Consider the following 26,536-nt stretch of genomic DNA (forward strand, 5'->3'; position numbering starts at 1 on the left):
TATTCCGTACTATACTTATTTAAAATTCTAATTCCACTTTTTTTAAATCTTTTGGATTTGGTGTAAACTTATTTTCAACAGAACATTTTACTGTCCTGTAATATACTGATTCAAACTGGATTTCAGATCAGCTTTCTTGGCTTGACAAGTATGATATTTGTTTATGAATGTATTCAAGGTTCATTACATAATTTAAAACGAAGTTGATAAGTATATTCCACTCTTAAATGAAATGTAGGTAAAATAAAATTGAAAAAATATATATATATATATATATATATTTAAAAAAATATATATATAAATGAATATATATATAAATATAAAAGCTGTAAATGGCCTCGGAGGGCGAGTGTTTGGTTTGTCCGCTCTGGGCTACAAACATGGCGTCCAGCTCGGTGACCCATTCTGTATGGAGATATTAACGGCTCATTCTAAGATTATGGAAACAATTCCTATTTTCAGGTGTTTCTACACTAAAGAAAACAAGTTATCAATATTATATAATATTTCTGCCAATAAATCCCAAGAATGCAAGTTATCCTTTTATGAGGTGTGTTAACGGGGAACTAAATTAGTTGATTTCAGCGAGACAAGCGGAAAAAGACCCAAGCAGTGCAAAACCAGTAAATGTTCACAGGAGAAATTGCCGAACAATAATATGACAACATGAACAATTCTGTTTGTCATGTGATTTAATCAGAAATGTCTGCACATTCAAGAAAACATTGTTGGCAATTTAGTTAATATTGAACTGGCGGGACAAAGTAAAATTAAAGGGTCACCGTGATTATCAACAATTGTTTATATACAGCGTACAGTGGTGTCAACACTGTATAAGTCCCATTGAAAGCTGGGAGATTTATAAGAACGACACTGTACAAAAAGGTTTCAGGCCTGGGTGCAATTCAGGAACATTTGTCTACAGTATATAATAATGATATGATACATTGGTGAATTTTTAAATATTTGAAACAATAAAAACTTGAAATGAACCCAGGCCTGTTTTATCTCTCCATGGGAATGAATACTTCCAGTACTTAAAAAGTCATAGGTGGTAAACATTGTACAAATACAAAACCAGAATGTGCAGTGGACCTCGTATCATAACCCGTCACTGACCCGTCAAGACTCTACAGTCATCAGCATTAGTTTAACAACACATTAAACATAAAGGAACTAAATTGGTTTAGAGTTTCAAACTTTCCATCTCAGAAATGGAGCAGCAGTACAATGTGGTTCTTCTCCATCTGCTTCAGTGAACAGGGAAAGCTCAAACAAGTTCCCCGGACTTCTGAAAGTAAAAATCAATGTGCATAAAATACAAAATCAAATAAATACTTTCAAATTAATCTATATTAGAGGTAATATAGGATTGCCTTGTGCACAAACTACTGACTATTGTGTCAGAGGTGTACCACTTGAGTCTGTTCTTACCCACTAACTAGTCAGTGAAGTGGTCATGTTGTGAGCTCGCCATCAGTGGTTCATCTACTAAATAGACATTTACGCAGTCCGATTACAAGAGATGATGGCATCTGTTGCTCTTCTTGGTCCTTAAAGCAGCTTCCACTGCATTAGTGTTTGATAACTAACAGTGAAATGTGCCTTTTATCTAGATTGCTTTGAAGTATTTTAGATTTTCTCAACAGGAATCCATTTACATAGGCACAAATGGTACCAACATTATAAAATAAAATAAAAAGAACGATGTTCAGTTCCTCAGCCCCATGGGGAACTAGTCTGGTCGTTGCGTCAGTGGAACAGAATCAGCTTGGAAATTAAAACTGATATGACCTTCATAAGTAAACAAGAACATCAGCGAGAAGATTTTATATATATATATATATATATATATATATATTCTTAGTGATTGTCAGCGGTGCCACCGGGTTGGATTCAGCGCAAAATGTGATGAAATAATTCAGCTGCCCCAGAAGTTCCTTTAGCTGAGACTCCAGCAGCAGCAACTAGCCCACCGCGGACAGAACCAGACCCGGTTTGACCTGCAGCCTTTGACTTGCAGTCGCGGGCTGGAGAGCTAAGAGCCCGGCAGCAGCGTCTCCTATTGCCAGAAGCTTTGCTTTGCTTCACCGCCACCAGCCCCTGCTGGAAACAAACACCGACACCCTGTTGCTGGAGACCTGGGCCGTATCGCTGGGTCTGCTGGAGGGAAGGGGGGCACGAGAGACCCAAAGCCAGCACTGAGCGCAGCAGACTGTCAGACACCTGTTGCAGTAAAATTAGGTTTTCTTCAAAGGAATCTGGTGCTCGGAAACACAGGGGTCGCTAAAATAGTCACACAATTAAAGTTCCATGTAGTAACTTTAAGTATCTAGTAAAGTTGAATTTAACCTTTCAGGTTGACTTGATCATGTGTGCCTGTGAACATGTTGCCTTTATGGTTTATGCATAATTTCCCTCCACATTAAAAGAGGTGCTTTGCAGTCAAGACTCGGTAACAAGGCCAGGATTCTGTGTGTAGAAAATATATAATCTCGTCTGTTTGGCTATTCATTTACTGTATACAGTTTGATCCCTGATACATACATTATGGTGAGGTTTGGTTAAGAATTTGCATGTAGCTGCAGCAGTGCTCATCAGCTCGTGATAAAGTAGTTATCACGCAGAGCTCTGTCAGATATCTAAATCAGTCAAGGTCACTGATCAGATATCAGTGACCTTGACTGATGGAATTTACTGTAAATGGTTAGTTTGTAAAACTGATGTTTATCTAGCATATAAAATGGCCTCCTCCTCTGTTTCGGATTACAAGAGACAATGTTTTCATGAATACTGCTGAGCATGTTAGGAAAGTAGTGATACCAAACACAGACGGGTCAGCATGATGTAGTCTATGAGGGACCTTTTCAAGCTGGAAATGAAGACAAATCTAACGCACTAAATGTTCATGCACACGGTCCATTTCAAGCAGCATTTCTGTTGAGAGAAGTTGGGAGATGGATGCTACAGAGGGGCAGAAGGTGGGAATTGATGGGTTTGATCTCAGATGATGTGAAGCAGTCACGGCTCCTTCACGTTGGATTGGAGGAGCATCGCTGGAGGAGGAGGGCGTGGCAGGTGTCACAGACTCTGACTGGTTTCGGGGAGGCCGGCAGAGGGAGCTCATTATCAGAGCAGCTGTTACAAAAAATCTCCCCACAGTTCCTACAGTGGTGCTGGAGAGAAAGCACACACATAAAGTGTGTCAAAATAAAGTTGCCATTGTTGTATTGTGCTTATGGTTGCAAATTAGCTGCTGAAGGAACCAACTTGCTGATTTATCTTCCATCCATTGAGTAATCAATATTTCATGACAGCACTGCTTGCTGAGGCTAAAGCCATGTATGTAACGTATATCTCCTCAAATGTCTTGTTGAGTTTCTGCAAGTGGTCTCTTCAGACATGGTGGCTGTAATAAACACTCACTAAGTTATTTTTTCATTTATACCATATAATATGCTATTGCCGCCGTAAACTAAAGCTTTTAAATCAGAGGGCATTTAACTGCATAAAAAGATGTGGATAACTACCTTCCTCACCAACACATCAGGGGAGAGGTTTTCCAATCCATAATAGTTTAGATAAAGAATTTCAGGTGCGGGAACACACTTTTGTGGTCATGTGCTGATTTACCTTTCGTCTGGAGATGGAGAACTCCTTCTCACACAGCTTGCAGTGGCTGGCCTCCTTGTCCTTCAACCACACCTGACCTCCCTGCAACAGCACAACACAGTAACTCTCATTCACCCTCATTTTACATAATATGCGTTACAAAACAGCAGAGCATACATACTTCACTCATCAAAAATAAGAATTACTGCATTTGTCTCTCTGATTTCTCTCTCTGCTCTTTTAATAATATCTCATCTAACTTTTCATTTTAGTTATGGAAAGGATTTGGATTAGACAGAAATTAGAACATTAGACATTCTTTACGCTACGTTTAACTCTGTAACTCACGGCTAATTTACCTGAAGAGCTTTATTGGCTTCTTTGATGTCTTCAATCTTCAGTTTAGATCTGATGACACAATGAATAAAGCTGCTATGTCATGGAAATAAGTCAATTCCACCACCTCCGGTCCTCCTGATACCACTCCACCAACGAGTCAAGTTGCAGTTTACATCCATGTCCGTCCAAAACGTCCTCACTTCATCATTTTATTCTATTAGACATTTGTGAGTTATGGACAAAATGTGTTTGATAAGGTCACAGTGACCTTGACTTCCGAAACCACCAAATTCTAATAAGTTCATTGCTCGTGCCCAATGTAAACCAATTCCCTCCAGGCGTTCCTGAAATATCACGTTCACTAGAATGGGATGAACGTAGGAGCACAATGACCTTGACCTTTGATAACCACCATCAAAAATAGTTTGTCTTGATTCAAGGTGGATGTTTGTGCCAAATTTGAGGGAATTTGTTCAAGGCGTACCTGAGATATCACAAGAATAGGACCGACCCATTGGGGGTTTCAGTGATCTTGACCACCAAAATCTAATCAGTTAATCCTTCAGTCCAAGTGGATATTTGAAAGAAATTCCCTTGAGCCGCTTATGAGATATTACATTTACAAACATAGGACAGCTCGACAACGTGAAAATATATAATGCCTCTGGTCAGCTGCTGTCGCCAGCATGGAGGCATAAACCATTTGATTATGGGGCAGACATTTTTAAACAAAGCACACATACTCGCTCAGTTTGGAACCCAGTTCCTCAAGAGCTTGTTCTTGGTCCTCGCAGATCATCTTCAGTTGAATGTTTTCATCGTGGAGACGATGGAACTCCTGGGAAAAAAAACATAAAACAACAGAAGACATGCATCTGATCAAATCAGATCCCATTCTGCAAATGCTGGGTCGCTCACACAAAGCGATATACTTCAACAAAACATAATATAAAATGGTATGTTTCTTTCTCCGTCTTTCTACCTTTTTTAGCCCGTTGATCTGCAGCGCCTCTGTGCTGAGCTGAGCCACCGTGTCCCTCTCTCTGTCTAGATCATTTTGTAACGTCTGCCTCCACTCCCTTTCGATCTTCAGGTCCGTCTCTAGCTGCTGGCTAAAGGGACACCACAGACGTATATATACACACACACAACACAGATAACAAACAAGAGACAGAGTAAGGGGTATACTGAGTAACAGATTATATGAGGGCACACTGGTTTGTATTACTTTGTTTTGATTTACTGGTCCTAGGTCCTTTTACTTTTTCACCAAAAACTGTCTTACCATGCAACACAGCTGATTGTGTATTTACTCTGTTGTATCTCTCTCTGAGCACGAGATTCTCCAGATTAAGTCTTCATGCATCTATGTGCGTGCATAAATCTACCAATCAGTCGGTCTTTGAAGGGGTTTTGCTTACAGTTGCTTTTCTCTGTGTTCGATCTGCCGCTGCAGGCTGTCGGCCTTGTTGGCAAAGTCCAATTTGAAGCGTCTGGTCCCCTCCTCGGCCGAGGTGCGGTGCCTCTCTGCCTCCTGTAATCTGCACCATTATAACCAGGGACAAACTCAGGGCCATGGAGAGAAAAAACTAGGGGGGGGGGGGGGGGGTGGAGGGAGAGGGAAAAAAATAATAGAGGAAGACAGGAAGGAGGATGAAGGCTAAGGAGGCAGGTTAGGGACTGAGTGTCTGGGTAGAAAGGAGGGATGGTTGAGGATGAATGAAGAAGAAGGTTGGTGTTGTAATTTTCCAGAGTCAAACTTAGACCGAGGGGAGAAGAATTGAGGGGTTAAAAAAAGAACAGGAAGGAATACAAACGGGTGAGTCCAAATGAAGACGCATGATGAAACACCACCTCGAAGCAACTGAATGGACAAGAAAAAAAGATCGCTAACTGAATGTAGCATCTTAGTGCACTCTTTTTCAGTGATACTATTGTCTTTCACCTGATATTGTACAGGGGGGATCCTTTTGTAGTGTGTTTTTGAGATATGAGGATTTTAATTAAGTTTAGATCTTTTTGAGCCATTTCAGATACTAAGACAATGGGGATAATCCCACAATTCCCTATGTTAAAGTTTATTAAGAGCTGTATTACACAATAATTGTCCAGTGTCTACCTGCTAAGAGCCCTCTGAATGTGGGGAAAAAACTCAAACCACACCAACATTTTAAAACCCTCTAACTTTATTTGTCACGGTGGTAAAAGACAGTAGTGTACTGATTGTTTATTCTTCTAAAAGTTGAGAGGAGTTACAGTACTATGAACACGGAGTTAGAATTGGTATAATGATTACCAAGACGAGAGACATCAACACATTCAAGTTCCCTTGAGAGAAGCTCCAGAGGTTTACAGCTGTGTACCTACAATTCTTTACATTTGGCTCAGTTCTGACTGTTCTGCAGAAACAAAGCACACACATTGAGCTCAAGCTGCTGGTCCCACTGAGCCGTATACATCTGCAAAATCTTACAATTTCTTAGTTTTGTTACATCTATGCAAGGAGGAGAAATCACTCCCTTTTTACTTTAAAGTGCGCTATATTGACCCTTTTGCCATGTTAATTGGGGATCGAAATCTGAGTCTAAAATAATGTCCTCAAAAATTACAACAATGGAACGGAAAAAAGTAACATCAACGGCATGAGTCTTACGTTCTGCTAACAATCCGACAATACAATGTTTAAGGCTTTCGTCAACGGTAAGTGATGATGAGTGTGAAAGTGTCAGAAAGCTGAATTTACTGCTCACTACCGAGTGTGTATTATAAGGAGAATAATGAGGGAGTGAATAAGGGAAATAAATCAGGCACAGCCAGTCAGAAGCAGGTCACGAGGGGCCACACATGCAGAGCAAACTGGCAACAAATTAAAAGCAGGAGCCTGCACAAGCAAACTCCTGTCTGCCTTAACATGTGTAGAGAACACCACTGACTGACTGAGACGAAATGCAGCTCCTGCTCACGGTTGCAATGAAGTAAAAATACAGCTAAGCCCAGGATCACAAGTTCTGTGACAATCACGAGTCACGACTTAATAATGTATGCAGTCTGTAAATACTACAGAGACTCAACTCTGTTAACTAGTAGCCAGATAAAGTAGTTGTGATACGAGCGGGAATGACCACTACACTCATTCTAACTCAACGTGAACTACAAACAACAACCCTATGCTAACATCTAAGAGTCAACTATCTGAGTCAGTGTTACTGCATATAAACTGACTAGGAGGCAGGAATAATATGTGTGTGTGTGTGTGTGTGTGTGTATGTGTGTGTGTGTGTGTGTGTGTGTGTGTGTGTGTGTGTGTGTGTTTGTGTGTGGTAGTGAACGAGTAAAGTAGTGAACGATTAATTCAAAAGGTTTCTATTAAAGTACAATTAATTATTATTCAAACAGTTTGCTGACCACCTAAACGAGGAAATTCCGAGGAAACCCTTTTAACACAAACCCAGTAATGTTGTCTGAGGAATTCAACTAAAGATCTTGAAACATGTTGCAGTGGCCTCAATGAATCCCAGCAATCTGCTGGTGATGACATTGTTTCAGTAACTAAAGGACCAAACCATGCATTCTAGTTTCACCTGATTCTTTGGCTGCTCTCTGGTCATTAAACCATCTGAATATAGTGTGCAAAGAAAACAGGAATTTTCCTTTAAGTTTAGTCTGTCTGTTTATTCATTCAATCATAATGTGGGTGGGTCTCTGCATGTTTGTCTTCAAAAGGAGATGTCCTTGACTAGCTTGTACTGGTGCTCTGTGTCTGTGCTGGCACACTTAACAAATGACATAGCAAGCGTTCGGGTCTGACTTAGCAGATCCTTATCACTGCACAGAGGAGAGGGGATAAAATCATGAAATCAATAAAACGTGATTTCAAGGGAGCAAAACGGATGGATGGATGATTGGATGGATGGTATAAAAGAGACAAACGGAACGGAGGAAAGAAGGAGGAAGAAAGAAAGGATGTCAATACATCAGTATTCTAAGTGGCCCCGGTTACACTGAACACTTTAAGTGACTTAACATCACAAGCACAGCAGTAAGTGTAAATAAAAGGCATTAAAACACAGACATCTGATTGCAGGCTGCCACTGTCACCGGATTTCTTCAGTCTAGACACATTTCCCTCCACAGTATATGAGTAATGAAAAGAGGTGTGGAGGAGAAGCACAGAAAGGTAATGTGGACAGATAAGTGAATATAACTAGATCAGACAAAAAGTGGAGTATCTCTCTAAAGAAGCCAACATGTTTAACTCTGAGGGGAGCTTTAGCTCTAACTAGCTGGTAATATTCTTAAACAGTGGCTCTGATTTTTCAGCGACAACACAAAACTCCCACTGAAAAAAAACGTGTAACCAGGATCTGTGTCCTACCAGTCTAATGTACAAACACCTTTGGAGCAGCAAAAGTCATTCACAACCAATCACAAATAGGATGGAACAGATTTAAACCAATGGGAGAGGAGAGGGGAGGGATGTATCGAGTTGACTGGTAGACGATGAGGTGAGGAGGAATCATAACACACCAATGAAGCAGCAGGTCTCATAATGACTGATAGGGAAATGTGGAGCATCAAACACGGATTGTGGTGCAGCAGTGACCAAGACTTAGCATGCATGAACATACCAGCAGGGTAATTTATTAGACATGATAAGGATTTCCCTAAGGAAATTGTTTATCATTTTCCAATGTATTTTGACTTGTAATCAGTTTAGCTAGTAGCTGATGGCCTAAGCAATAGCATTCAATACACTATATTTGTTGTGGAAAACATTGCTTCTGCTCTTTTCCCCTGAAGGTTAAAGATAAAAACAGGTATCTGTGACTGTTGCAGGACTGTCGCCTCGAATGAAATGACCTGCCATGTACCAACCTGCTTTAGGGAAGCTAGTGTTGAGACTCTTGATGGTTTCTTATGATAACATACTATTTTTGATGTTTCATGTCATTAAAATGTATGAGCTTTATATGATGTAAGTGGAGGTGGTCTTTATTCTAGGTGCTCTGAAACACTGCATTGGGTCAATTTAAGCATATTTTTGGTTATTTTAGTAAAACTTTTGCTGCCGGGTCTCTTTCAAGTAAAAGCTTTGTATCTTAATTTTGGGCAACCTTTGCACAAAGAAAAAGACTTCGCTAATGTCAAAAGGAATAAATACACTTTAATTTAAGGGAAAAGGAGAAGATGAAGCTACTTCAGATAACAATAGCCATGTATTTGATGATTGTTTAGGCTGCTATCAAGGAACACAAAGTGAGACTTATCAATCCCATCACATGTTGCAATGTTAGGTAAAAACCCAAATCACTTTCTTTCAGAAGGTTTTATAACTGGAACATTTTGTTTGCAGGATAAACAGAAGCAAAATAAGATGCAAGGAGGCGACAAGGGGTACAAACTCCTCACCAATTTTCTACAAGAAACCCTGAAATGTGTGATGTGAGGTCCTAGGACAGGGATGTCGTATGTGTACGGATTGTAAAGCCCTCTGAGGCAAATTTGTAATTTGTGATATTGGGCTATATAAAATAAACTAAATTGAATTGAAACACTGATGAGGAGGAAGGCTCATATCATCATCATCCCCCCCCCCCCGTTTCCCCCAGTTGTCTTCTGCTTATAGCTTCAACATGCAGAGCTATTAATAATGTACTATGTAATTTGCAGTAATTATTAAAAAGAGCATAATTATCTGATCAAGAAAAGTAATACTTTTTGTGAACAAGTCCTATTACATAATGTAGGTTCAATATTAGAGTAAATGCTGTTAAAAGGGTCTCAGTGACATCACACTTACTTTGTTAAAGGAGGATAATGTAGGTTTTGGTAATTCAATGACAGATTGCAGTTCAAAGGTTTTAACAGAACATCAGAGAAGTTTGAATGAGAGACCAAAGAGACACATAGGACAACGTGATATTCCTCTGTAAAATAGTGCGTGCGGTTCCTTTACAGGCAGACTATCTTACCTTTGCTCAAGCTGCTTCATGGTGGCAGTGATCTGATTGGTCTTCTCTTCCAGGCGAGTGATCACGTCGTTCTTCTTCTTCATCTCATCATCAGACGACTAACAAATAAGAAAAGTCATAAGTAATAGTAATGTTTACAGTATGTGGGCTGTGTATGAAAAGAGAACAAGTGCAACCAGGTGAGACATGTTTTTACCTGCATCTTCTGGTACATCTCTACATTGATGACTTTGACTTCATCCAGCTGATGTCTCAGTCCGATCAGTGTGTCCTGTAGATGAAAAACAAAGCCTTGGTATGTGTTTGTATCCTGTATTGAGTCTCCTGGTCACACTATCGTTTCACGGCATCAGGTCTCTTGCAACAGTTTCACTGTAATTTAGCGAGCTGAAATATATTTTGGACAAACTGTTTGTCACAATACAGGATACAAATATTCCCATGCTACACGTCCCATGTTCCTGTGCAAAGATGTCAGGAGGCTGCTGTGATGTGTGATGATGCTGCAATGAGAGCTACTGTATGTCACAGATTGGCTACAAATGTCAGCTGGTGGCGTTTATTTAGCAGAGCTCACATGTTGGTGGTGAACGGCCTGACGCTGGCAGGGCTGCTAGAGAGAAACGGGCACAGGAGCTAGCAAGATATTACTGCTCTGTGTGAACATAAAGTAGTCCGGGCTTTGTGCCCCCAAAGGGTTTATCATGTGCTCTCCCATTGTGATGACACTGTGTCTGAAGAGCAACCACGTCATTCTTATGATCCATATTTTAACAGTTTGAAATACATTTCTCGGTAACCTAATGGTCCTTTCTCATTAATTTCCACTGTGACTGCATTGATTAAAACTCACCATTAACCAATCCAATAATATACAAATCAAATGCTAACTCATATCTTTTTGTACGTTTTTGATTATTCATGTTTTGTGATTTTCTTTTTCTATTTGTAAGTCATAATGGATACGGATTAAAAAAGTATTTTCTTCTGTCAATATTTTGTCCACTTTCATCTCTCGAGACATTTTGTAAATAAATAAGTGTTTAAAAAGGAAGACAGGGTGAAGTGAAAGGAAAATGTGCGCTGACCTGCTTTTCATGAATATCTTTCTCCAGAAGTTTCATGGCCAAGTCCATTTCCTGTTTCATCGACATCTGGCATACCAGCTCATTCTCCACATCCTAAAAATAAACCACATACATGTATATAATATACACACACATTTATAAACACACACACACACACACACACACACACACACACACACACACACACACACACACACACACACACACACACACACACACACACACACACACACACACACACACACACACACACACACACACACACACACACACACACACACACACACACACACACACACACACACACACACACACACACACACACACACACACACACACACACACACACACCTGTCTGAGCTGACACTCATCCTTCAGTTGCCTTTGAGCCTCGTTGTACATCTCATCCAAACCTTGACGCGACTGTTTGTATGCATCCCTCTCCACTGAGGCATCGCCTTGGGTTACCTAAATAAATAACGTCAACGGTAAGAACATGTCAGCCATTTCATGCATCAATTTGTAGTAAGAGCTGGTCATTATTAATGGAATATTTCAGGATAACTTCTGAACTTCTGTACTTTTCCCTATTAGTCACTTAGACATAAAAAAAAATAGGTTCAAGGTTGAAAAATACCAAAGTTACAATTTAAGGGCGTAGATCTACAATGTTGGTTTCAGTTGGGGCTGCTGCAAAAATCTTACCAAATCAATGTTTCTCTGTGATTTAAGGCATTAGACGTGTGCATGCGTACCTCAAAATGTTCTTGTGTCTTCTGGAGAATAAGGCTGTTTTCACCCCTCAGCTGCTGGTTTTCTTCCTGCAGTTTGATGATGTTGTTCTTGGCTATGGCTAACTGCACACACAAACGTGGAAACATACCCCAAAAAATGATTTAGTTGATCACAAAGAACAGTTCGACAATAATGCTTGCACTGACACTGTGATTTCATCAAAACATATGACAAAATGATTATATCAGATTCTATGATAACATGTAACAGACAAAGCAGAAATTACAATCCTTCAGTGAAAAGTGAAACATAACGAAGGTACTTCACTCATGATGTAGAGATGTGCACTTAAACTCTGAGATTAAAGTGCCGACTTTTCACTTGAGTTGAAATCTAATACACAGATATTTTGAGTGTGGGTCTCACCTCCTCTATGAGTTTAGAGTTGGACTTCTCTAACGACTCCACTCGGCCCTGAAGACCATGAACTGTGGAGCTAGACACAAAAACACAGAAGTTGTAATCAGATTCTGTTTATTTTGATGTCCTTGAAGATAAGATAATGACACCAACATCTCTGTGAACTCTGCGGAATACCCTGCAGACACGTCTGTTTCCAATAAAAAACAAATGTCTTACTTGAGTTGTCGGTTCAGTTCCTCTACATAGTTCTTCTGATCCAAGATTGACGCTATCTGGCTATTCCTGTTGCCAAGGGAACAGATGTAAAACAGAGCTCTGCATCACATTAGAGGGGGAGAGGGGCTAAGAGACCCTGTGTATTAATTAAATAAAGGGTAGAGAAAATAAAAGATCATACCTCTCATCACTCCTGTAATCATCTATGTCATTCTTCAAGTACATGGAGAAGTCGATCACCCCAACCTGAAATAAATAAATAAGATAAGCTGGCATCACTCAAAATTAAATATATTCTGAAATGCATATATATAGTCCAATAATAGAATAAAATAATAATTGCTTTTATACTGATTAATCAATAATGTACAATATTGTTAGTTGCAGCCTAAAAAATAAATAACCAAATATTTTTTCTTATCATTATTTAAATGGATTATCTTGGCTTTAGAAATAGAATGAGACCTCTTTTACACCTGCCATCAAATGTACATCAGTGGGTGAAGGCTCAGAAAATAACCGTATCTAAACAAACTATTTATGCCATGTTGCTTCATGTTACAAGTCTCTCAGGCTACATTCAGTCAGGTGTAAACACAGTCTGACGGAGAGTGTGCATTAGTGAGAAAATGTGTTTGCACTGAGGACAAAGTGTCCACCCGTAGAAACATGACACCACAGCGACTGCTCTCCCTCTGCCCGATGCAACGATAACGTGACAAAACAAACAAGTCTTGTCTGCTTCCCAAAACTAGAGTTACTGAAGAGTAGAACGTATACCAGCTGCAAACATGTTGTAATGGAGCCACATCATCAGATGTTTTATACCCACATTAAAACAATGTCTTAATGTCTGGTGCAAAAGTGTTTTTTTAGTCAAATGGTCTTAATTCTGTCTCAGAGCAGTGGTTACCTGAGAGTCCAGGTCCTCGCCTTTGACACACAGGTTAGCATCGATGACGTTGAGGCCCACCAGCAGGCCCACTATCACTGCTCCCTCCTCCTCCAGCATCAGAGCTGAATTCTCATAGAAATCACTGTGGAGGAAATAATAGATTCTCAAACACTTAAGGGAGCTTAGATAAATTTTAAAGTTACCGTGGATGTGAAAAGTCTTAATATTCAAATACATTTCAGAAATTTAGAGTGGTATTAACTGCTGGATTAGTGCATAACATTTTTATTAAATGCAAACTTTTATCACGAGTATGTACGAATACAAATATTTGTAAGACTAACATTTTGGTTTTTGGCTGAAACAAGGAAATATAAAAAGGCATGTACTTTAATTACGGTATATTTTTCCAAAACAAATTTACCAATTGCTATGTGAAAATATGTGTGTACCTGAGCAGATCTTTTCTGGTGATGAGGAGTCGTAGGTAGTCGGCAAGTCGTTTCTGCATGAGAGCCAGACGCAACCAAGCTCTAGCCCTGCCTAATGGAGTCCTGGGGAAACACACACACACACACACACACACACAGACGTCTAAGTAACTTGCACATGGTGTTGAAACACTGCTCTGCTACATGTCTGTTGGTCTGACTCAGCACCGCCAAAGGAAACATCCTCTGTTCTCCATCTAAAACAACACGAATGTTCCCCATTTTGCTGGACCAGCGAGACCTGAATATTGCTCACTTGATTTCAGCCCTGGAAGCTCCGGTATGTGTGACTGAGAACTGAATAATAGAGTAAAGCATGATGTGGATAGCATGTGCATAAATGAGAGTACATTTCCTAACTAGAGAACACTACTTAAGTTAAATAATGTAAGGCACACCACTAGGGCTTTTCAAGTTGATATTCTACCACCCATATTCGGCACTATCAACACTTATGTGTGTTCAATTATAGTCATTGTAGGAAATAAATTGAAAAGCATACAACTAACAGCAAATATACTACTGCACCATTACATAATGGACTTTTAAAAGATGTCTATTGTCCACAATTGACAGTATAATAACTTATATTAAACTATGTGCTTTTAACACTGTTTCTGATTAAAAATGCAGTTACAAAGAGAGGAAAGAATAATACAAATTGTGAGAAATTGGAGGAAGTGAGGCAGCAGGGAGAGGAAAGGTGAAGTGAAAGTAAATAAAAATCAGGTATTTCCCTGCTCTGGCTCACATCACATTCTCATGTTGCTGGTCAATGTAACTGTGTAATCTGTGGTTGTGGCTCATGTTCCTCCAGCACAATGTAAGGTTAAGTTGTGTGTGAGCACAGGTGTGTGTATATAAATGGCCTCCTTACTTAAGTCCAGGCAGGTCTCGTACAGAGGCTGAGATCTCTGCTGCTTCAGGACACAGTTTCTCCACCAGCTCCAGAGGACCCCAGAGAGACTTGTTAAAGCCCAGAAAGGACTTCTTCACTGCAGAGAGAAGAGACAAGCAGATGCACATGAAAATCTTAAAAACTCAGTACACTTTGACATTTCAGTTTAATAAGTTGGGAGGTTCCGCTTACCTTTGAGGCCATGTTTGAGGCAGTGCTCCATGACTACAAAGAACTGCTGGAGAGGTGGGTAGTCTGAGTCCAGAGTTCGCCCGAAGCTCAGAGCCGACTCAATCAGCCCTTTAATACTCAGCTTGGCCATGTTCAGCAGGTTGGCTCGCTCCATAGACATGGGGTCTCGCTGGGCTGCAGGACAAAAGCCACACTTAATAAGAAATATGCTTATAATGAAATGTATAACAGCTAGTCATAGAATACACCCTAAAAACAATGAATGATCATTTGCATTGTTGTGTGAGCTCAGTGTAGGCACACAAGACGTGCAGTACATACATTGTTATAACTTTGCAAGATAAATTGTCTTGTTTGCAGCTGCCTGTTAATTAACATTCCCCTTATATAAAAACTCTGGGGACTGAAACAGAGAAACTCCCACAGAGATATGCCTATAAATGCTCTACACTTTGAGTGGACCTTTGGGTTAATGTGTAGCCAAACACCAGAGCAGGACAGAACAATGTCAGGTGAAAAAGTGCAGAAATGTTGCCTAGCAAGGAGAAGGAGCTTTGTTGCCCCAGCAGCTTGGCTTGGAGGCAGAGACGCTGACAAATCAACAGATGATTTTTTGAGAGAGAGAGCAAGACTTTTGGGAGCTCTTTGGCGGAATGCCCCGAGGATACCGAGACAAAAACAGTAACCCTTTGAATGCCTCTGTCACCATATGTGACTTCTACAACAACATATCAAATGCTGAGGAAGTCTACATTTTTCACTTGAGTTGAGTTTGAATGCAATTTTAAAAATCCTTAAAAGACCATTACTCTAAATGCATCTACTGTGTTCTTGTTCAAAGAAAGACAACTCATCGTCTTGCTGATGGGTGCACTGACAGACAAACATAGAGCGCGGAGCTCTCCAAAAACAACTGATGTTGCTCAACAGATTAACCAGCAACTGGTATGATTCAGTAGTATGAGTCACTTTTCAAGCAAAAATGACAAACCGTTGCAGATTACAGGTTCTTAAAAATGACTTTTTTGTTGCTTTTATCTGTTTTATATAATCGTAAAAATGTTATATGGTTTGGTTTCAGATTGTGAGTTGGACATTTGTGGACATCTGCTTGGGCTCTGGGAAATTGTTTTGATATTTATTGACAACAAAAATGAATTGAGAAAACAATCAACAGATTAAGTTAGTTGCAGCTGCACATACTAAAACGTAATTTGTAGTAATATCAAGGCAGCAAACAAATACAGACAACACCAACACCACAATGCATGGTGATAACCCCAAAGGAAATAAGAAAGACAGAACATGTTTGTCCCATTTGCCTCAGTGCAGCATGATGCCTCAAGTCGTGTGGTTGTAAACAACAGCAGCATAGCTACAGGAACACTGCTCACATTAATATGCGAGGGGTACCATCAAAGCACGCGAGCAGCGCTGATCTTTGGCCACACACAAAAGGTGATGAGGTAATGTTAAATATGAAAGAACAGGGAGGACATGTGCCAGTGAGGCTGGTCACAATGGTACGTCTACACACACACACCATCTGAAACTAGAAACAGTGCTCCGATTAGAAGATGACAATAAACTGTTCTGTATTAAGAAACTGATGAGCACAGTTAGGGAAGGTCACATTTCCTCATGTGACCCTAAAATAACCAGTCACCGGGTGTCTGATTATTATTAACCATAATGAACCGTATTAACCGTATGAACCTCACGCCCCCGGTGCTGATAATACTCTACCTTGGACGGTCCAGTCCCCGGAAAGAGACGTCCTGTGCTCCGACACTTTGGGCAGGACGTGAATACTCCCTGAAATAGTCTCGGATGCTTTCCTGGCCAAAGCGAAGATAGGAGCCTGCCATCGCCCGTCTCCTCCTCCTCTCACCGTGTTGCTACTGTTAGCTTTATCCCCAACCCCGGATTTCTCCTCCTGCAGCCTCAAAACCCCAAACATCTGAGCCTTCTCTTTGCTGCTGTCCGCTTCAGACAACGCCAGGTCGTGCTCTGCGGGCGATGCCATGTTCATGTACCTCTGAGACAAAAAGAGCTGCTGGTCGGTGCGAACGGAGCCAGATGCATACGGTTAGCTAACCGTGAGCGGGGCGGCGTCGTTGAGCGATTCAACCAGCGACCATTGTGACAACCGCAGCATAGAAATACCTGTAATACCACCGGCCACAGCGATGACACGCCTGACGACAGTCACCAACCAACCGTCGTAACTCTCCCGTGCTGCAAACCGTTGGAGTCGGTCTACATGATGACCGTTAGCAACAGCGCGGACAGCGGCTTCTCGATAGACGATCGTTTTCCGTACATCCTGGTGCCGTGGAGATGTGTTTACAAGCCCGCAGAGCAATCCAACAGTTGGGCTCCCGGCGGTTCAACTGCACCCTCCGTAGGGGCGGCGTCAACGGGCTCACCAGATACACAAAAGGCAGCACTACGTAGCTAATGATGTCAGTGCCCGCTGTGATGTAGGTGTGCCGCCCCCTGCTGCTCGAAGGGGGAACTGCAAGGCTACTGCCTGGTGGAGGATGGTACTGTGTGGAGGGGACCGAGATGCTTGGAGACAGGAGGGTCAAGACCGCTATTTTAAGATATGTGGTTTAGTAAAAAAAAAACATTTCTCTTTGAACAGCTCCTACTGTGGAGCAAAATGGAATGTAACTAAATTACTTAACTGAAATGCTATACTTGGGTACACATTGTAGGTACTTGTAATTTACTTGAACCTGTTATTTAACATTGATTTTTTTGTAATGTCTAATAGTTTAAGGCAACAACTTTTGTGAATTTTTTTTAAAGCCTGAATTATTAATACAAAATACATATAGTATAATTAAACAGTTAAATTAAATAATAACATGTTATGATTTCTTTAAATTCTGAAAAAAATGTAAAGGTTTTGATTGGTTGCTTGGTCATTTTTTGTTAGGTGGGTGGGGCTCTGCTGGGGGAATCTGGAGTCATGACCTCAGTATTTCCAACATCCTGGCTACGGCCTTACTTTCAATGTCGTATTATGAACCCACAGCGGAAAGTTCTTGAATAGCAAGCATCACAGTGGAATAATTAGACAACCACACAGGCACCAGTAAAGAGGAGATATAAGTGCATGAAGAGAGTCAGGCTGAGTATAGCTTTGATAAACATGTTTAAAGTGAGACCTGAAGGCTACATGACATGCATGGCTGTCTGCAACAAATTATTGTTTTAATTATGAATGAATCTGCTTATTATTTCCTTGATTATTCAGCCTATTATTTTAGTGCAATGCCTATCACCATTTTTCATAGGCCAAGGGGACATCTTAAATGCCTGCTTTTTCTGACCAGCAGTCTAAAATCCAAAGATATTCGGTTTACTATCATAAATTAATCAGAACACAAGCAAATATTAGTCCTATAGATACCACATACATTACTGTTCCTCTATAAGGGTAAGGGTCATACTGGAAACAATGTAAATTAGATATTTCTTATGTATTGCAATAGACAGGAGGGAACTGCAGACAAGGGAAATGCTTTGTTTCAGTTTAGTGATATGAATCCATTGAACAAGAACATTGTATGGAGTTGAAAGGAGTTATCATTATATATTAGATAGGGCTATTCTTTCAAATACCACTTCCCAACCTACCTTGGCTGTATGCTAACCGCTCCATACTTTCACTTTGAGTGATGCCCCAGCGGTGGAGACTCTGAGGGGAGTACATGGTGATTGGGACCCTCCTGTGCCCACAGTCTTGTTGTAACAAGGTTAGTAAATCGAGCAGATCCCTGAGTCCTGAAGGGGCTCCCTCTGGCCTGGTCCCTGTCGAGCTGGTACCACACAGTCAAATTGTCTTTGGTTTCAGATTCCCTTGAAGCAGATGACACTCTAAAATGGTGTGTTCCTGTTTGGTAACCGTCTCAGTATTTGCTGAGCTGCGCAAGACAACCTGGAACAACAGACAGCGGAGACAGACCTAATAAGATATGATGCTAAAAACTTATTTCAGCACACAACTTTGTTCAATGTTCAAACATTCCTGCCTGCTCACAAATCAGGTACAGGGTGGCCCCCCAGGATGTCCAGATGCACACAATTTTGAGATGGACGAATCCCTGTTTCGAAAAACAACTAACCATTAGCATTTTAAGCCTGGTTTCAGGTCTAGAATTACACAAGATAAACAACATGTCTATTTACTCCAATTATAATGCTTGACTAAAAAATACCTGCATATAGACTCAAAGGTCATTGTCTATAGCCTCTGTCACACAACATTACATCTTTGCTTCCCATTTCTCCTCACTGATTCAAACATGCACTGCTCACTCACACACCACAGGTTAAGTAAGACCTGTCTGTTATTAATAATACATGCAAAAGGTTCTTCTCTCAGATATTCTACTAAACTATACTACATCTGGATTCAATGTCAAGTAAATAATACAATCACCACCAATACATTATAGAGCAGAATATAGAACAGACTTGAAGTTTTACCTTTCCTGCGAGTGGTAGCTTATGAGGAATGCATCTACTGGGCCTCCACCTCACCATGATGTAAGAGGAGGATGTAAAAGCCTCCGACCACACCAACTGACGAATGTTAGCTCCATTACACACTGTCATAGCATGGAGGGACCACTGGTGTTTCTCCTCTTTTGTTGTTTTCTCTTGTTCTGCCTCTCTTCCTGCCTGCCACCCTCTCTCTAATAGCCGAGGGCTGACCAGGGATCATATGACCAGCTTCTTGCAGATCCGTACACCCCTTAGCTGACTCTGTACTGCCTGTGTTAATTCTCTGAATGGCTGCATTCAACAGATCATTCATAACTCAGGTTGCTGCTGCCTCGTTATTGTTATGTCCATTTTGTATTCTTTATTTTCTTTCTGTTTGTTTCCCTATACTTAACACAAGAGTCACTATCCAAAACATGTGTACGCTTCTTAATCTATTTAGCCTTCCAGTGGGTTTATTTGTCTGTGCTTTTGTGAGGCTGAACCTACATTTTCTGCCTGTCTTCACCAATAATGACAAACAAACCAACAATGCATCAGAAAATGAGTTTAGATGTATTTAAATTTAATGTTGATTTAATATTTTCATTGAAAACTGTTAATATTGTTGCAGCCTGCATGGCAGTTAATTGTAATTTCACATCAAAACTACATCTGACATTCTTTCTTTCAGTTTTTAAAATGTTTCCAACTCCCCTCTGCCGCCCAGCATATACTTTCCTCCTCCTCCACTCTGTCTGTCTCTTCTCGATGCTCTCCCATCATCTCTGAACCACACCTAAATAAACACACTACTTCCAGGTTGGTATGTTTGTACCATATGACCATGTTAATCCCTGTAGGAACACGCCCTTCCACATGACAGACAGCTAGAATGACCAATCATTAGCCTTCAGTGGAATCTTTTCTCACCAATAGGCAGAGGAGACTGTTTCATATAGTAGCAAGCCTTTCATTCTGCAGCAGTGATGGATGGAGTGGTGCTATGCGCACAGATTATGATACTGTGAGTTATTAATATTATTTAAATTAGCAGAAAACAAGAAGCAGTAAGTTTACTGTCCTGTAACAGCAGAAGAGATAGAAGTGAAGTTTACACAGTAGAATAACCTGTTCTATGATTATACCAACATCCTCCCTTAATGATCATGTATAGCAAGTTATCATGACATTATTGCATCTCACCTCAGGCAGTAGAAAGCAGTGAGTTGATCCTTATTTCTGCAGCTTGTCAGTTCTCAGCAGTCTTGTCTCAAAAAGGTTAAGTCTATGCTCCAGTCCAGTATGCCGAGCCTGAGGCAATGACTTCGGTGAAACTGTGGAAGATGGGCTTGATTGATTCCCGGCAGTCCAAGCTTCAGGCCGTTAGTCACAAGTCAGCTGTGGCAGCTACAGGCAGCAGTTAGAGGCTCTTGTGTCCCATGATGGGCACCTCAGATGGTACCACTACTTCCACAGAGATGATAAACAAATATGCACGTCTTCTTAGTATGTTCTTTAGGTATTCTTTCAAAACACGTCTATCTATTTATCTAAACTGAATCTAATCTAGAAGTGCTGTGAGACTGTTAAATCAAAATAAGCTTCAATAGTTCTGAAGCAGTAAGCCGGTACACGCTCTGGAGACATCACCGACAGAAACCACAACCATCACCCCACACAGCACCCAATGACAAGAGAGCAGGAAGCCAGAGAGGGGGGAGGGGTTTAGGAGTAACACAGCAGTGAGGGGAGGCGAAAGGAGGTGTATAGGGGGTTAAATATAGTGAGAGGGATATTCATACATACACCCCACCCACATATTAGCAGTGTACACTGCTAATATGAATGGAATATATGAATGAAAACATGCAAGTGTTGGTGCACAGAGCTTTCTGCAGTAGAGGAGGGTCTAAGCATGTTGGTGCCATCCCTGAACAGAGAGAGAGGTCCTTGTTGAGACAGATCATAGATTGGTGTGTGTGTGTGTGTGTGTGTGTGTGTGTGTGTGTGTGTGGCTAAGATAATTAAATAGTATTAATGCAGCGAGAAAACCTTCTCAGTGAAATACAAGAGGTCTAATGCTACTAATGCTTTCCTATACACCAGAAAGCAACACAATGAAAGACAAAGGAGATTATTGTACACTTGGGTGGATGATAAAAACAAATATGTAATGGTCCAATCAGCCATTTTTACCATTAAACTTGTACAATCATATGTTTTGTGTAACTGTAGAGTTTGCACTATAGATATAAAAATCAGTACCAGCAGGCTCCGATTTGTCGTAGGAATTTTGGATATAGGGCGACCAACTATTCTTAAATCTATGGAATAGCAAAAATAACAAGAAGCAAAAACAGTTTTTTCCGTAACAGGAAAATATTTATTTGTAAAATATATATATATATATATATATATATATATATACACACACACACACAGTAGAAATTACTGCTGGAGAGATATCTATGTACAGTCAGAGAGTTTTATCTAATCTACAAAGATTTGATAAAAAAAGAAGCGGGCAGTGTTGACGAGCAGAATTACAGAACTAACTCGGATCGAATTAACTGTTTCCTAACTTCCCCCATTTGTAGCTAAAGTTATTTGCAGTTATTTCAAAATGCTCTCTGAAATGCATTTTGTTATCATATATATATATATATATATATATATATATATATATATATATATATATATATATATGGTAATGTCTGTGGGTACCGTTCAAAGGGTTTACATGTAGTAATTTGTGGCATTTGTGTGTGCCGTCTTTAAATGTAAAAGATATTTTTCAATAAAAAGGTTTATCAACCAAATTCATTTTCAGATATGTCATCACTCCGACTAACTAGGTTAACAGGTAGTCTACAGTATACTTGCACACATATTTTGCCCAATTCAAGCCCTTATTATATAAATGGTTGTGGACAAAATATTTATCACTTGAGCAAACATTATGAGCTGCGAAAAGGAGGGAGTTATTTGGGGGCTGGTATATTTGGTTGAATCACATTTACTGCAAATGTGTACCTCATTAACTAACAACTCTATGTTGACTCTTATTGTATAACTAGTAACAGAAGGGGGTTTCATCACCTACATTCAAAATATAATGCTTTTCTGTTTTCAAACCAAGAAATAAAGCTTTTGATACAACACTGAATTATAGAGATCTACATAGTGACACTATTAATAGCAGTGGTGGTCCAAAAATAAATATTAAAAAGTTGTGATGGTAAAAAAAATAATATTTACAGGTTGAATGCTTGAAGAATCAAGCTCTACCATCAATGCCATTATTGCCTCATAATGAGCCCTTTAACCCTCAAACTCTGCAGCATAAAGCACTTGCTGGAATTTCATCCGTACCTCCATTCTTTTTTTAATGGTAAGCCTCTTCAGTGAAGGCAGGAGGCTGAGCAGAAACAGTTCATCTTCATCTCTGAGGTTGGTGAGGGCATCTGCAGAGCTTATCTCAGTTTCTGTGGCTGTTTGCCTTTTACGTTTAAGAGAGACTCCCATCTCCTGATGGTTGTTTGGACAGGACTCCACAAGAGAAAAGCTAGTAGTAATGACAGGCAGGGAACAATGCTGCTCCTTATCGTCTTTATCTTGCTCTTTTTCCACGTCATCACCACTTCCAGCTACCTGTGTGGCACGAAAACAGCATATAGCATATATAGTGGTTAACACAGACAGCAACAATGATAACACGCTTCAGTTTCTTTGGCGATCAAAGCCAAACATATCTATCTAAGTCCCGTATTGAACCTATACCTCCTACTGGGAACAAAAGGGATTGATTATATATATATATATATATATATATATATATATATATATTATAATAGCTTATCACAAATATATCATATTGCTTATTAAATAACAAAAACTTGCAGTGCAGGAATAAATAAGAATGAGAATATTGGACAATATACACAATTATTATGAAATATCAGCCTCAGAAACTGTTTTGCATTTTATTTTGTGAAGGCAAAACAATAGTTTAGTTGTAATGTTCTGCTTTGATTCACACATGCGCTGCAGTTTTCGGTGTCACGTGTGTTGATGTGTCCCACCGAACTCAACTGTTGATTGTCGGTTTTCCACCACGTGCTTTTATTGTGAAAAGCAGAATCCGGATATTACAAGAGGCAGGCGTCAGTAACGATGTGCTCGTTCTACCTGTATGTTATCGTGCGATTAGCTTGCACAACAATAGTTACGTTAGTTGGCGTTTATAAATCTACAGTATATGAGGATCGGTCGCGGTGTAATTACGAGTCCAGTTCGGCTCGCGTTAAAACGAACAAACGTCGCTGAGCGTTATAACGGTGACTGCTCGGTAACGTTAGTATTTTAAGATAAACATACGTGAATCCATTTTTAATCAATGCATGATAGATAAGACAAGTAGCCGACACACCTCGTCGGCTTCTCCCATGCCCGTCTCTACTTTGGGCTTGACGTAGGCGCTGAGCCAGGCCAGCTGGTTGTACAGCACCGGGACGGGCCTCTCCACCGGGTTCTCGTCGTCGGTCAGCAGAGGCAGGGTTCTCTTGGCGAGTCGCTTCTTCGCCTTGCAGAACTTGTCGCGTAGATTTTTCCATTTCAGCTTCACCTCCTCCTCCGACTTTCCCATGCTGTCTGCGATGTCTCTCCACGAGAGATGCCCCTTGAGGTTGTCTTTGTAGTCCCGCCGCGATTGGTCGTACAGATTCGGGTGTTCGCGTATCAAGTCCGCCAGCTTCTTCTCAGTAGTATTCATTTTGTTTTATGTCTATTTACTTCATCGCGAAGTCCTTTCGTCGGCGGACAACGATCGAACCTCGCCAGGTTCAAGCTGGCAGAAGGAAGTGCGTCGCTCTATTAATTCAAAATAAAAGTTGTGTCATCGACACCTTTTGGACAGGCTGTCCTTGAATAAAAGAAATTAAAGTAAACAATGGATTTTATGTATATACCAACTCAATAAGACCTCATAGTTCATGCCATGGGTTTTCTTGAAAATCATGTTAAAAAATCTATCAAATCAATAACACCCTATACCTGTGCTCTACTATCCTATACCAAATACTTTTTTAGTTTATTCTAAGGCTTAGAACCTGCTTATTTTTTACTGGATTGGGTTGAAATTTGAATTGAACATCCAAGAAACCCGAAGGTTAATAATGTATTCCTGTAAATAGTTGTTGCTGAATGTTTTACAGCAATAAAGTTCAAATGAATAAATAATTGCCCAAATGAAAAATCATTCATTTAAAAAAATTAATTAAAAAAATTTTAATTAAAAAAAATAAAATATATATATATATATATAGCTCAACTAGTTGTCATTGTCTTGCAACAACATTTAGATTCGATGTAGTATTGATATAGTTCTACGTTACTTGGTCCTGCATACATAAATGAGTCACAGATCTTGTTGAATATATCTTCTGAGCTGAAACCCCCCAATGTTTAAAGATATTTTTCCAAAAAAGGATTATTTTAATTTCCTTAAAACCTTTTAAGACAAAACCACAATACATGTTACTATTTATTTTATATATAACATATGTTGTTAACAGTCTTTACTTGTTATATCAGAATCTATATCAAAATAGAGTTATCAATCTAATTTAAAGTATACCTTTGGAGCTGAGCGTTCAGCAGGGCACTGTGCTTCCAGCCTGCCGGCGCTAGATGGCGTATTTGCTCTTTTCACTACTTATTATTTTATTGTCTGAACAGTTGATAGGTTCAAAGATCCAAGATTGGGTAACTTTAAGGACACAATACTGTCCTAGACATTAAAATAAATGTAACGGGCTCCTCCTTTGAACACAGAGTAACAGGACTAGAAATCTGTATATTGGTTCGTCATTGTCCATAATGTTTTGGGATTATAGTATTTTATTCTTTCTTTTCCTCCCCATGTGTGTCTTTTGGGTTTAAACAATTTTTTTAATCTATGCTACTGAAACATACCAGAAGTTATGGTTATGGTGTAAACTTTATAATTAATGTAATTTCAATCAGGTGGTAGGTGGCTATTTCTATGCATGTTATAGATAATATCCTTAAGAAATCCAATTGTTTGCCAACACATCATAATAAATCATTTAGTGTGGTCAGTTTTCTCTGTAAGTTGCTGTCCCTCCGATGAAAAATATATAAATGGACTTGCTTTGATGTTGTTACTTATTTTCTATGTACTTATTTGTGTTATATTTATGTAGTCTTATTTATATTAAGATATTGTTACAGTCCATTACACTGAGGTTTTGATCTTTTGGTTTAGGGATAACATATGATCATCAAAGGCCAGAATTTAAATGAAGGCTAATTTAAATAGTTTTTAAATGGTAACCACATGAAGACTCCAGGTGTGATGAATACAGCATCAATTTCATTTACATTTGAAGACCACGATGGCGAGTCGTGACAGATCAAAACTCGGCTCTGTTGGAGGCAGTCAAAGTGTCACCTGGAGGATTCCTCATGTGGGACAGTACAGATTACAGGGACAGCACAATGGATAACAATTATGAGAACATCAGCTATTATCACGGGGATGTCACAAGTGATGGCACACCAGTTACAGTGACAATTACAGAACAGCTGACTAGACGATGTACACAGGGTCCACAACACATGTGGGGGCAACCTGGTATTATTGGGATCCAGAGAGTCAAGACACCTTAATTTAAAGGGAAAACACAAATTATATATACTTCACAAGTGATGGTTAGCAGTTGTATTTCATTTGAAAATATAAACATGGAGAGTTGTCCTTCGTGTTGCTGACATAGAAACAACTCAAGACAAACAGTCACAAGTCAAATACACATAAAGGTTCATCATGGCTTCCCGTTTTCATGCTTTATGTGCAGCCATGTGATCTTACAAGATCTCTGTTGATTTATTTATATTTGTTTGATTATTTTAATACAGTATATGAGCTCTTTAACTGCAGGGGTCACAAGAATTTCGAGAATAAAAAATGGGCTGATTGTGCAGAATATGTCAAAGAACCCTGCAATAAAAGGCTCACAAAACCTCTACAAGAAAGTTTGGTGCAACACAGGGATGGACGTTGGAAGCATCTCCAAGAAGAGATGAACAGTGAGACCTTGTGAAGCACCAGAGGCCATACCAGTCTTGCTTCGAAACAAAGAATTATGGGGAAA

The 26,536-nt window shown here is 39.8% G+C and overlaps 2 protein-coding genes across 7 annotated transcripts; both read right to left on the reverse strand.

Moving 5' to 3' along the window:
• Positions 1-674: 674 nt before the first annotated feature.
• On the reverse strand, positions 675-21,053 carry rufy2 (RUN and FYVE domain containing 2). Of its 6 annotated transcripts, none has more exons than XM_034559648.1 (20): positions 20,565-21,053; positions 18,510-18,810; positions 14,862-15,035; positions 14,649-14,766; positions 13,733-13,834; positions 13,299-13,422; positions 12,567-12,631; positions 12,386-12,451; positions 12,173-12,242; positions 11,767-11,868; positions 11,363-11,479; positions 11,012-11,104; positions 10,120-10,194; positions 9,924-10,021; positions 5,373-5,492; positions 4,934-5,063; positions 4,695-4,789; positions 3,972-4,020; positions 3,634-3,714; positions 675-3,176 (listed from the first exon to the last, which is right to left on the reverse strand). In XM_034559648.1, the coding sequence occupies exons 2-20, from the start codon at positions 18,583-18,585 to the stop codon at positions 3,033-3,035; spliced, it is 1,899 nt and encodes a 632-aa protein (XP_034415539.1). In that variant the 5' UTR covers positions 18,586-18,810; positions 20,565-21,053; the 3' UTR covers positions 675-3,032. The 6 variants fall into 6 exon arrangements, 5 of the variants coding, with proteins under 5 accessions (XP_034415539.1, XP_034415548.1, XP_034415522.1 ...); XM_034559657.1 differs by lacking the exon at positions 20,565-21,053 and adding an exon at positions 19,362-20,368; XM_034559631.1 differs by lacking the exons at positions 18,510-18,810; positions 20,565-21,053 and adding exons at positions 16,608-16,899; positions 17,028-17,136.
• Positions 21,054-22,041: 988 nt separating this feature from the next.
• On the reverse strand, positions 22,042-24,212 carry LOC117725346. Its single transcript, XM_034525462.1, has 2 exons — positions 23,791-24,212; positions 22,042-23,012 (listed from the first exon to the last, which is right to left on the reverse strand). The coding sequence occupies exons 1-2, from the start codon at positions 24,130-24,132 to the stop codon at positions 22,683-22,685; spliced, it is 672 nt and encodes a 223-aa protein (XP_034381353.1). The 5' UTR covers positions 24,133-24,212; the 3' UTR covers positions 22,042-22,682.
• Positions 24,213-26,536: the final 2,324 nt, after the last annotated feature.

This window comes from Cyclopterus lumpus, chromosome 3 (genome assembly GCF_009769545.1).
Source record: "Cyclopterus lumpus isolate fCycLum1 chromosome 3, fCycLum1.pri, whole genome shotgun sequence".
NCBI classification, from domain to species: Eukaryota; Metazoa; Chordata; class Actinopteri; order Perciformes; family Cyclopteridae; genus Cyclopterus; species Cyclopterus lumpus.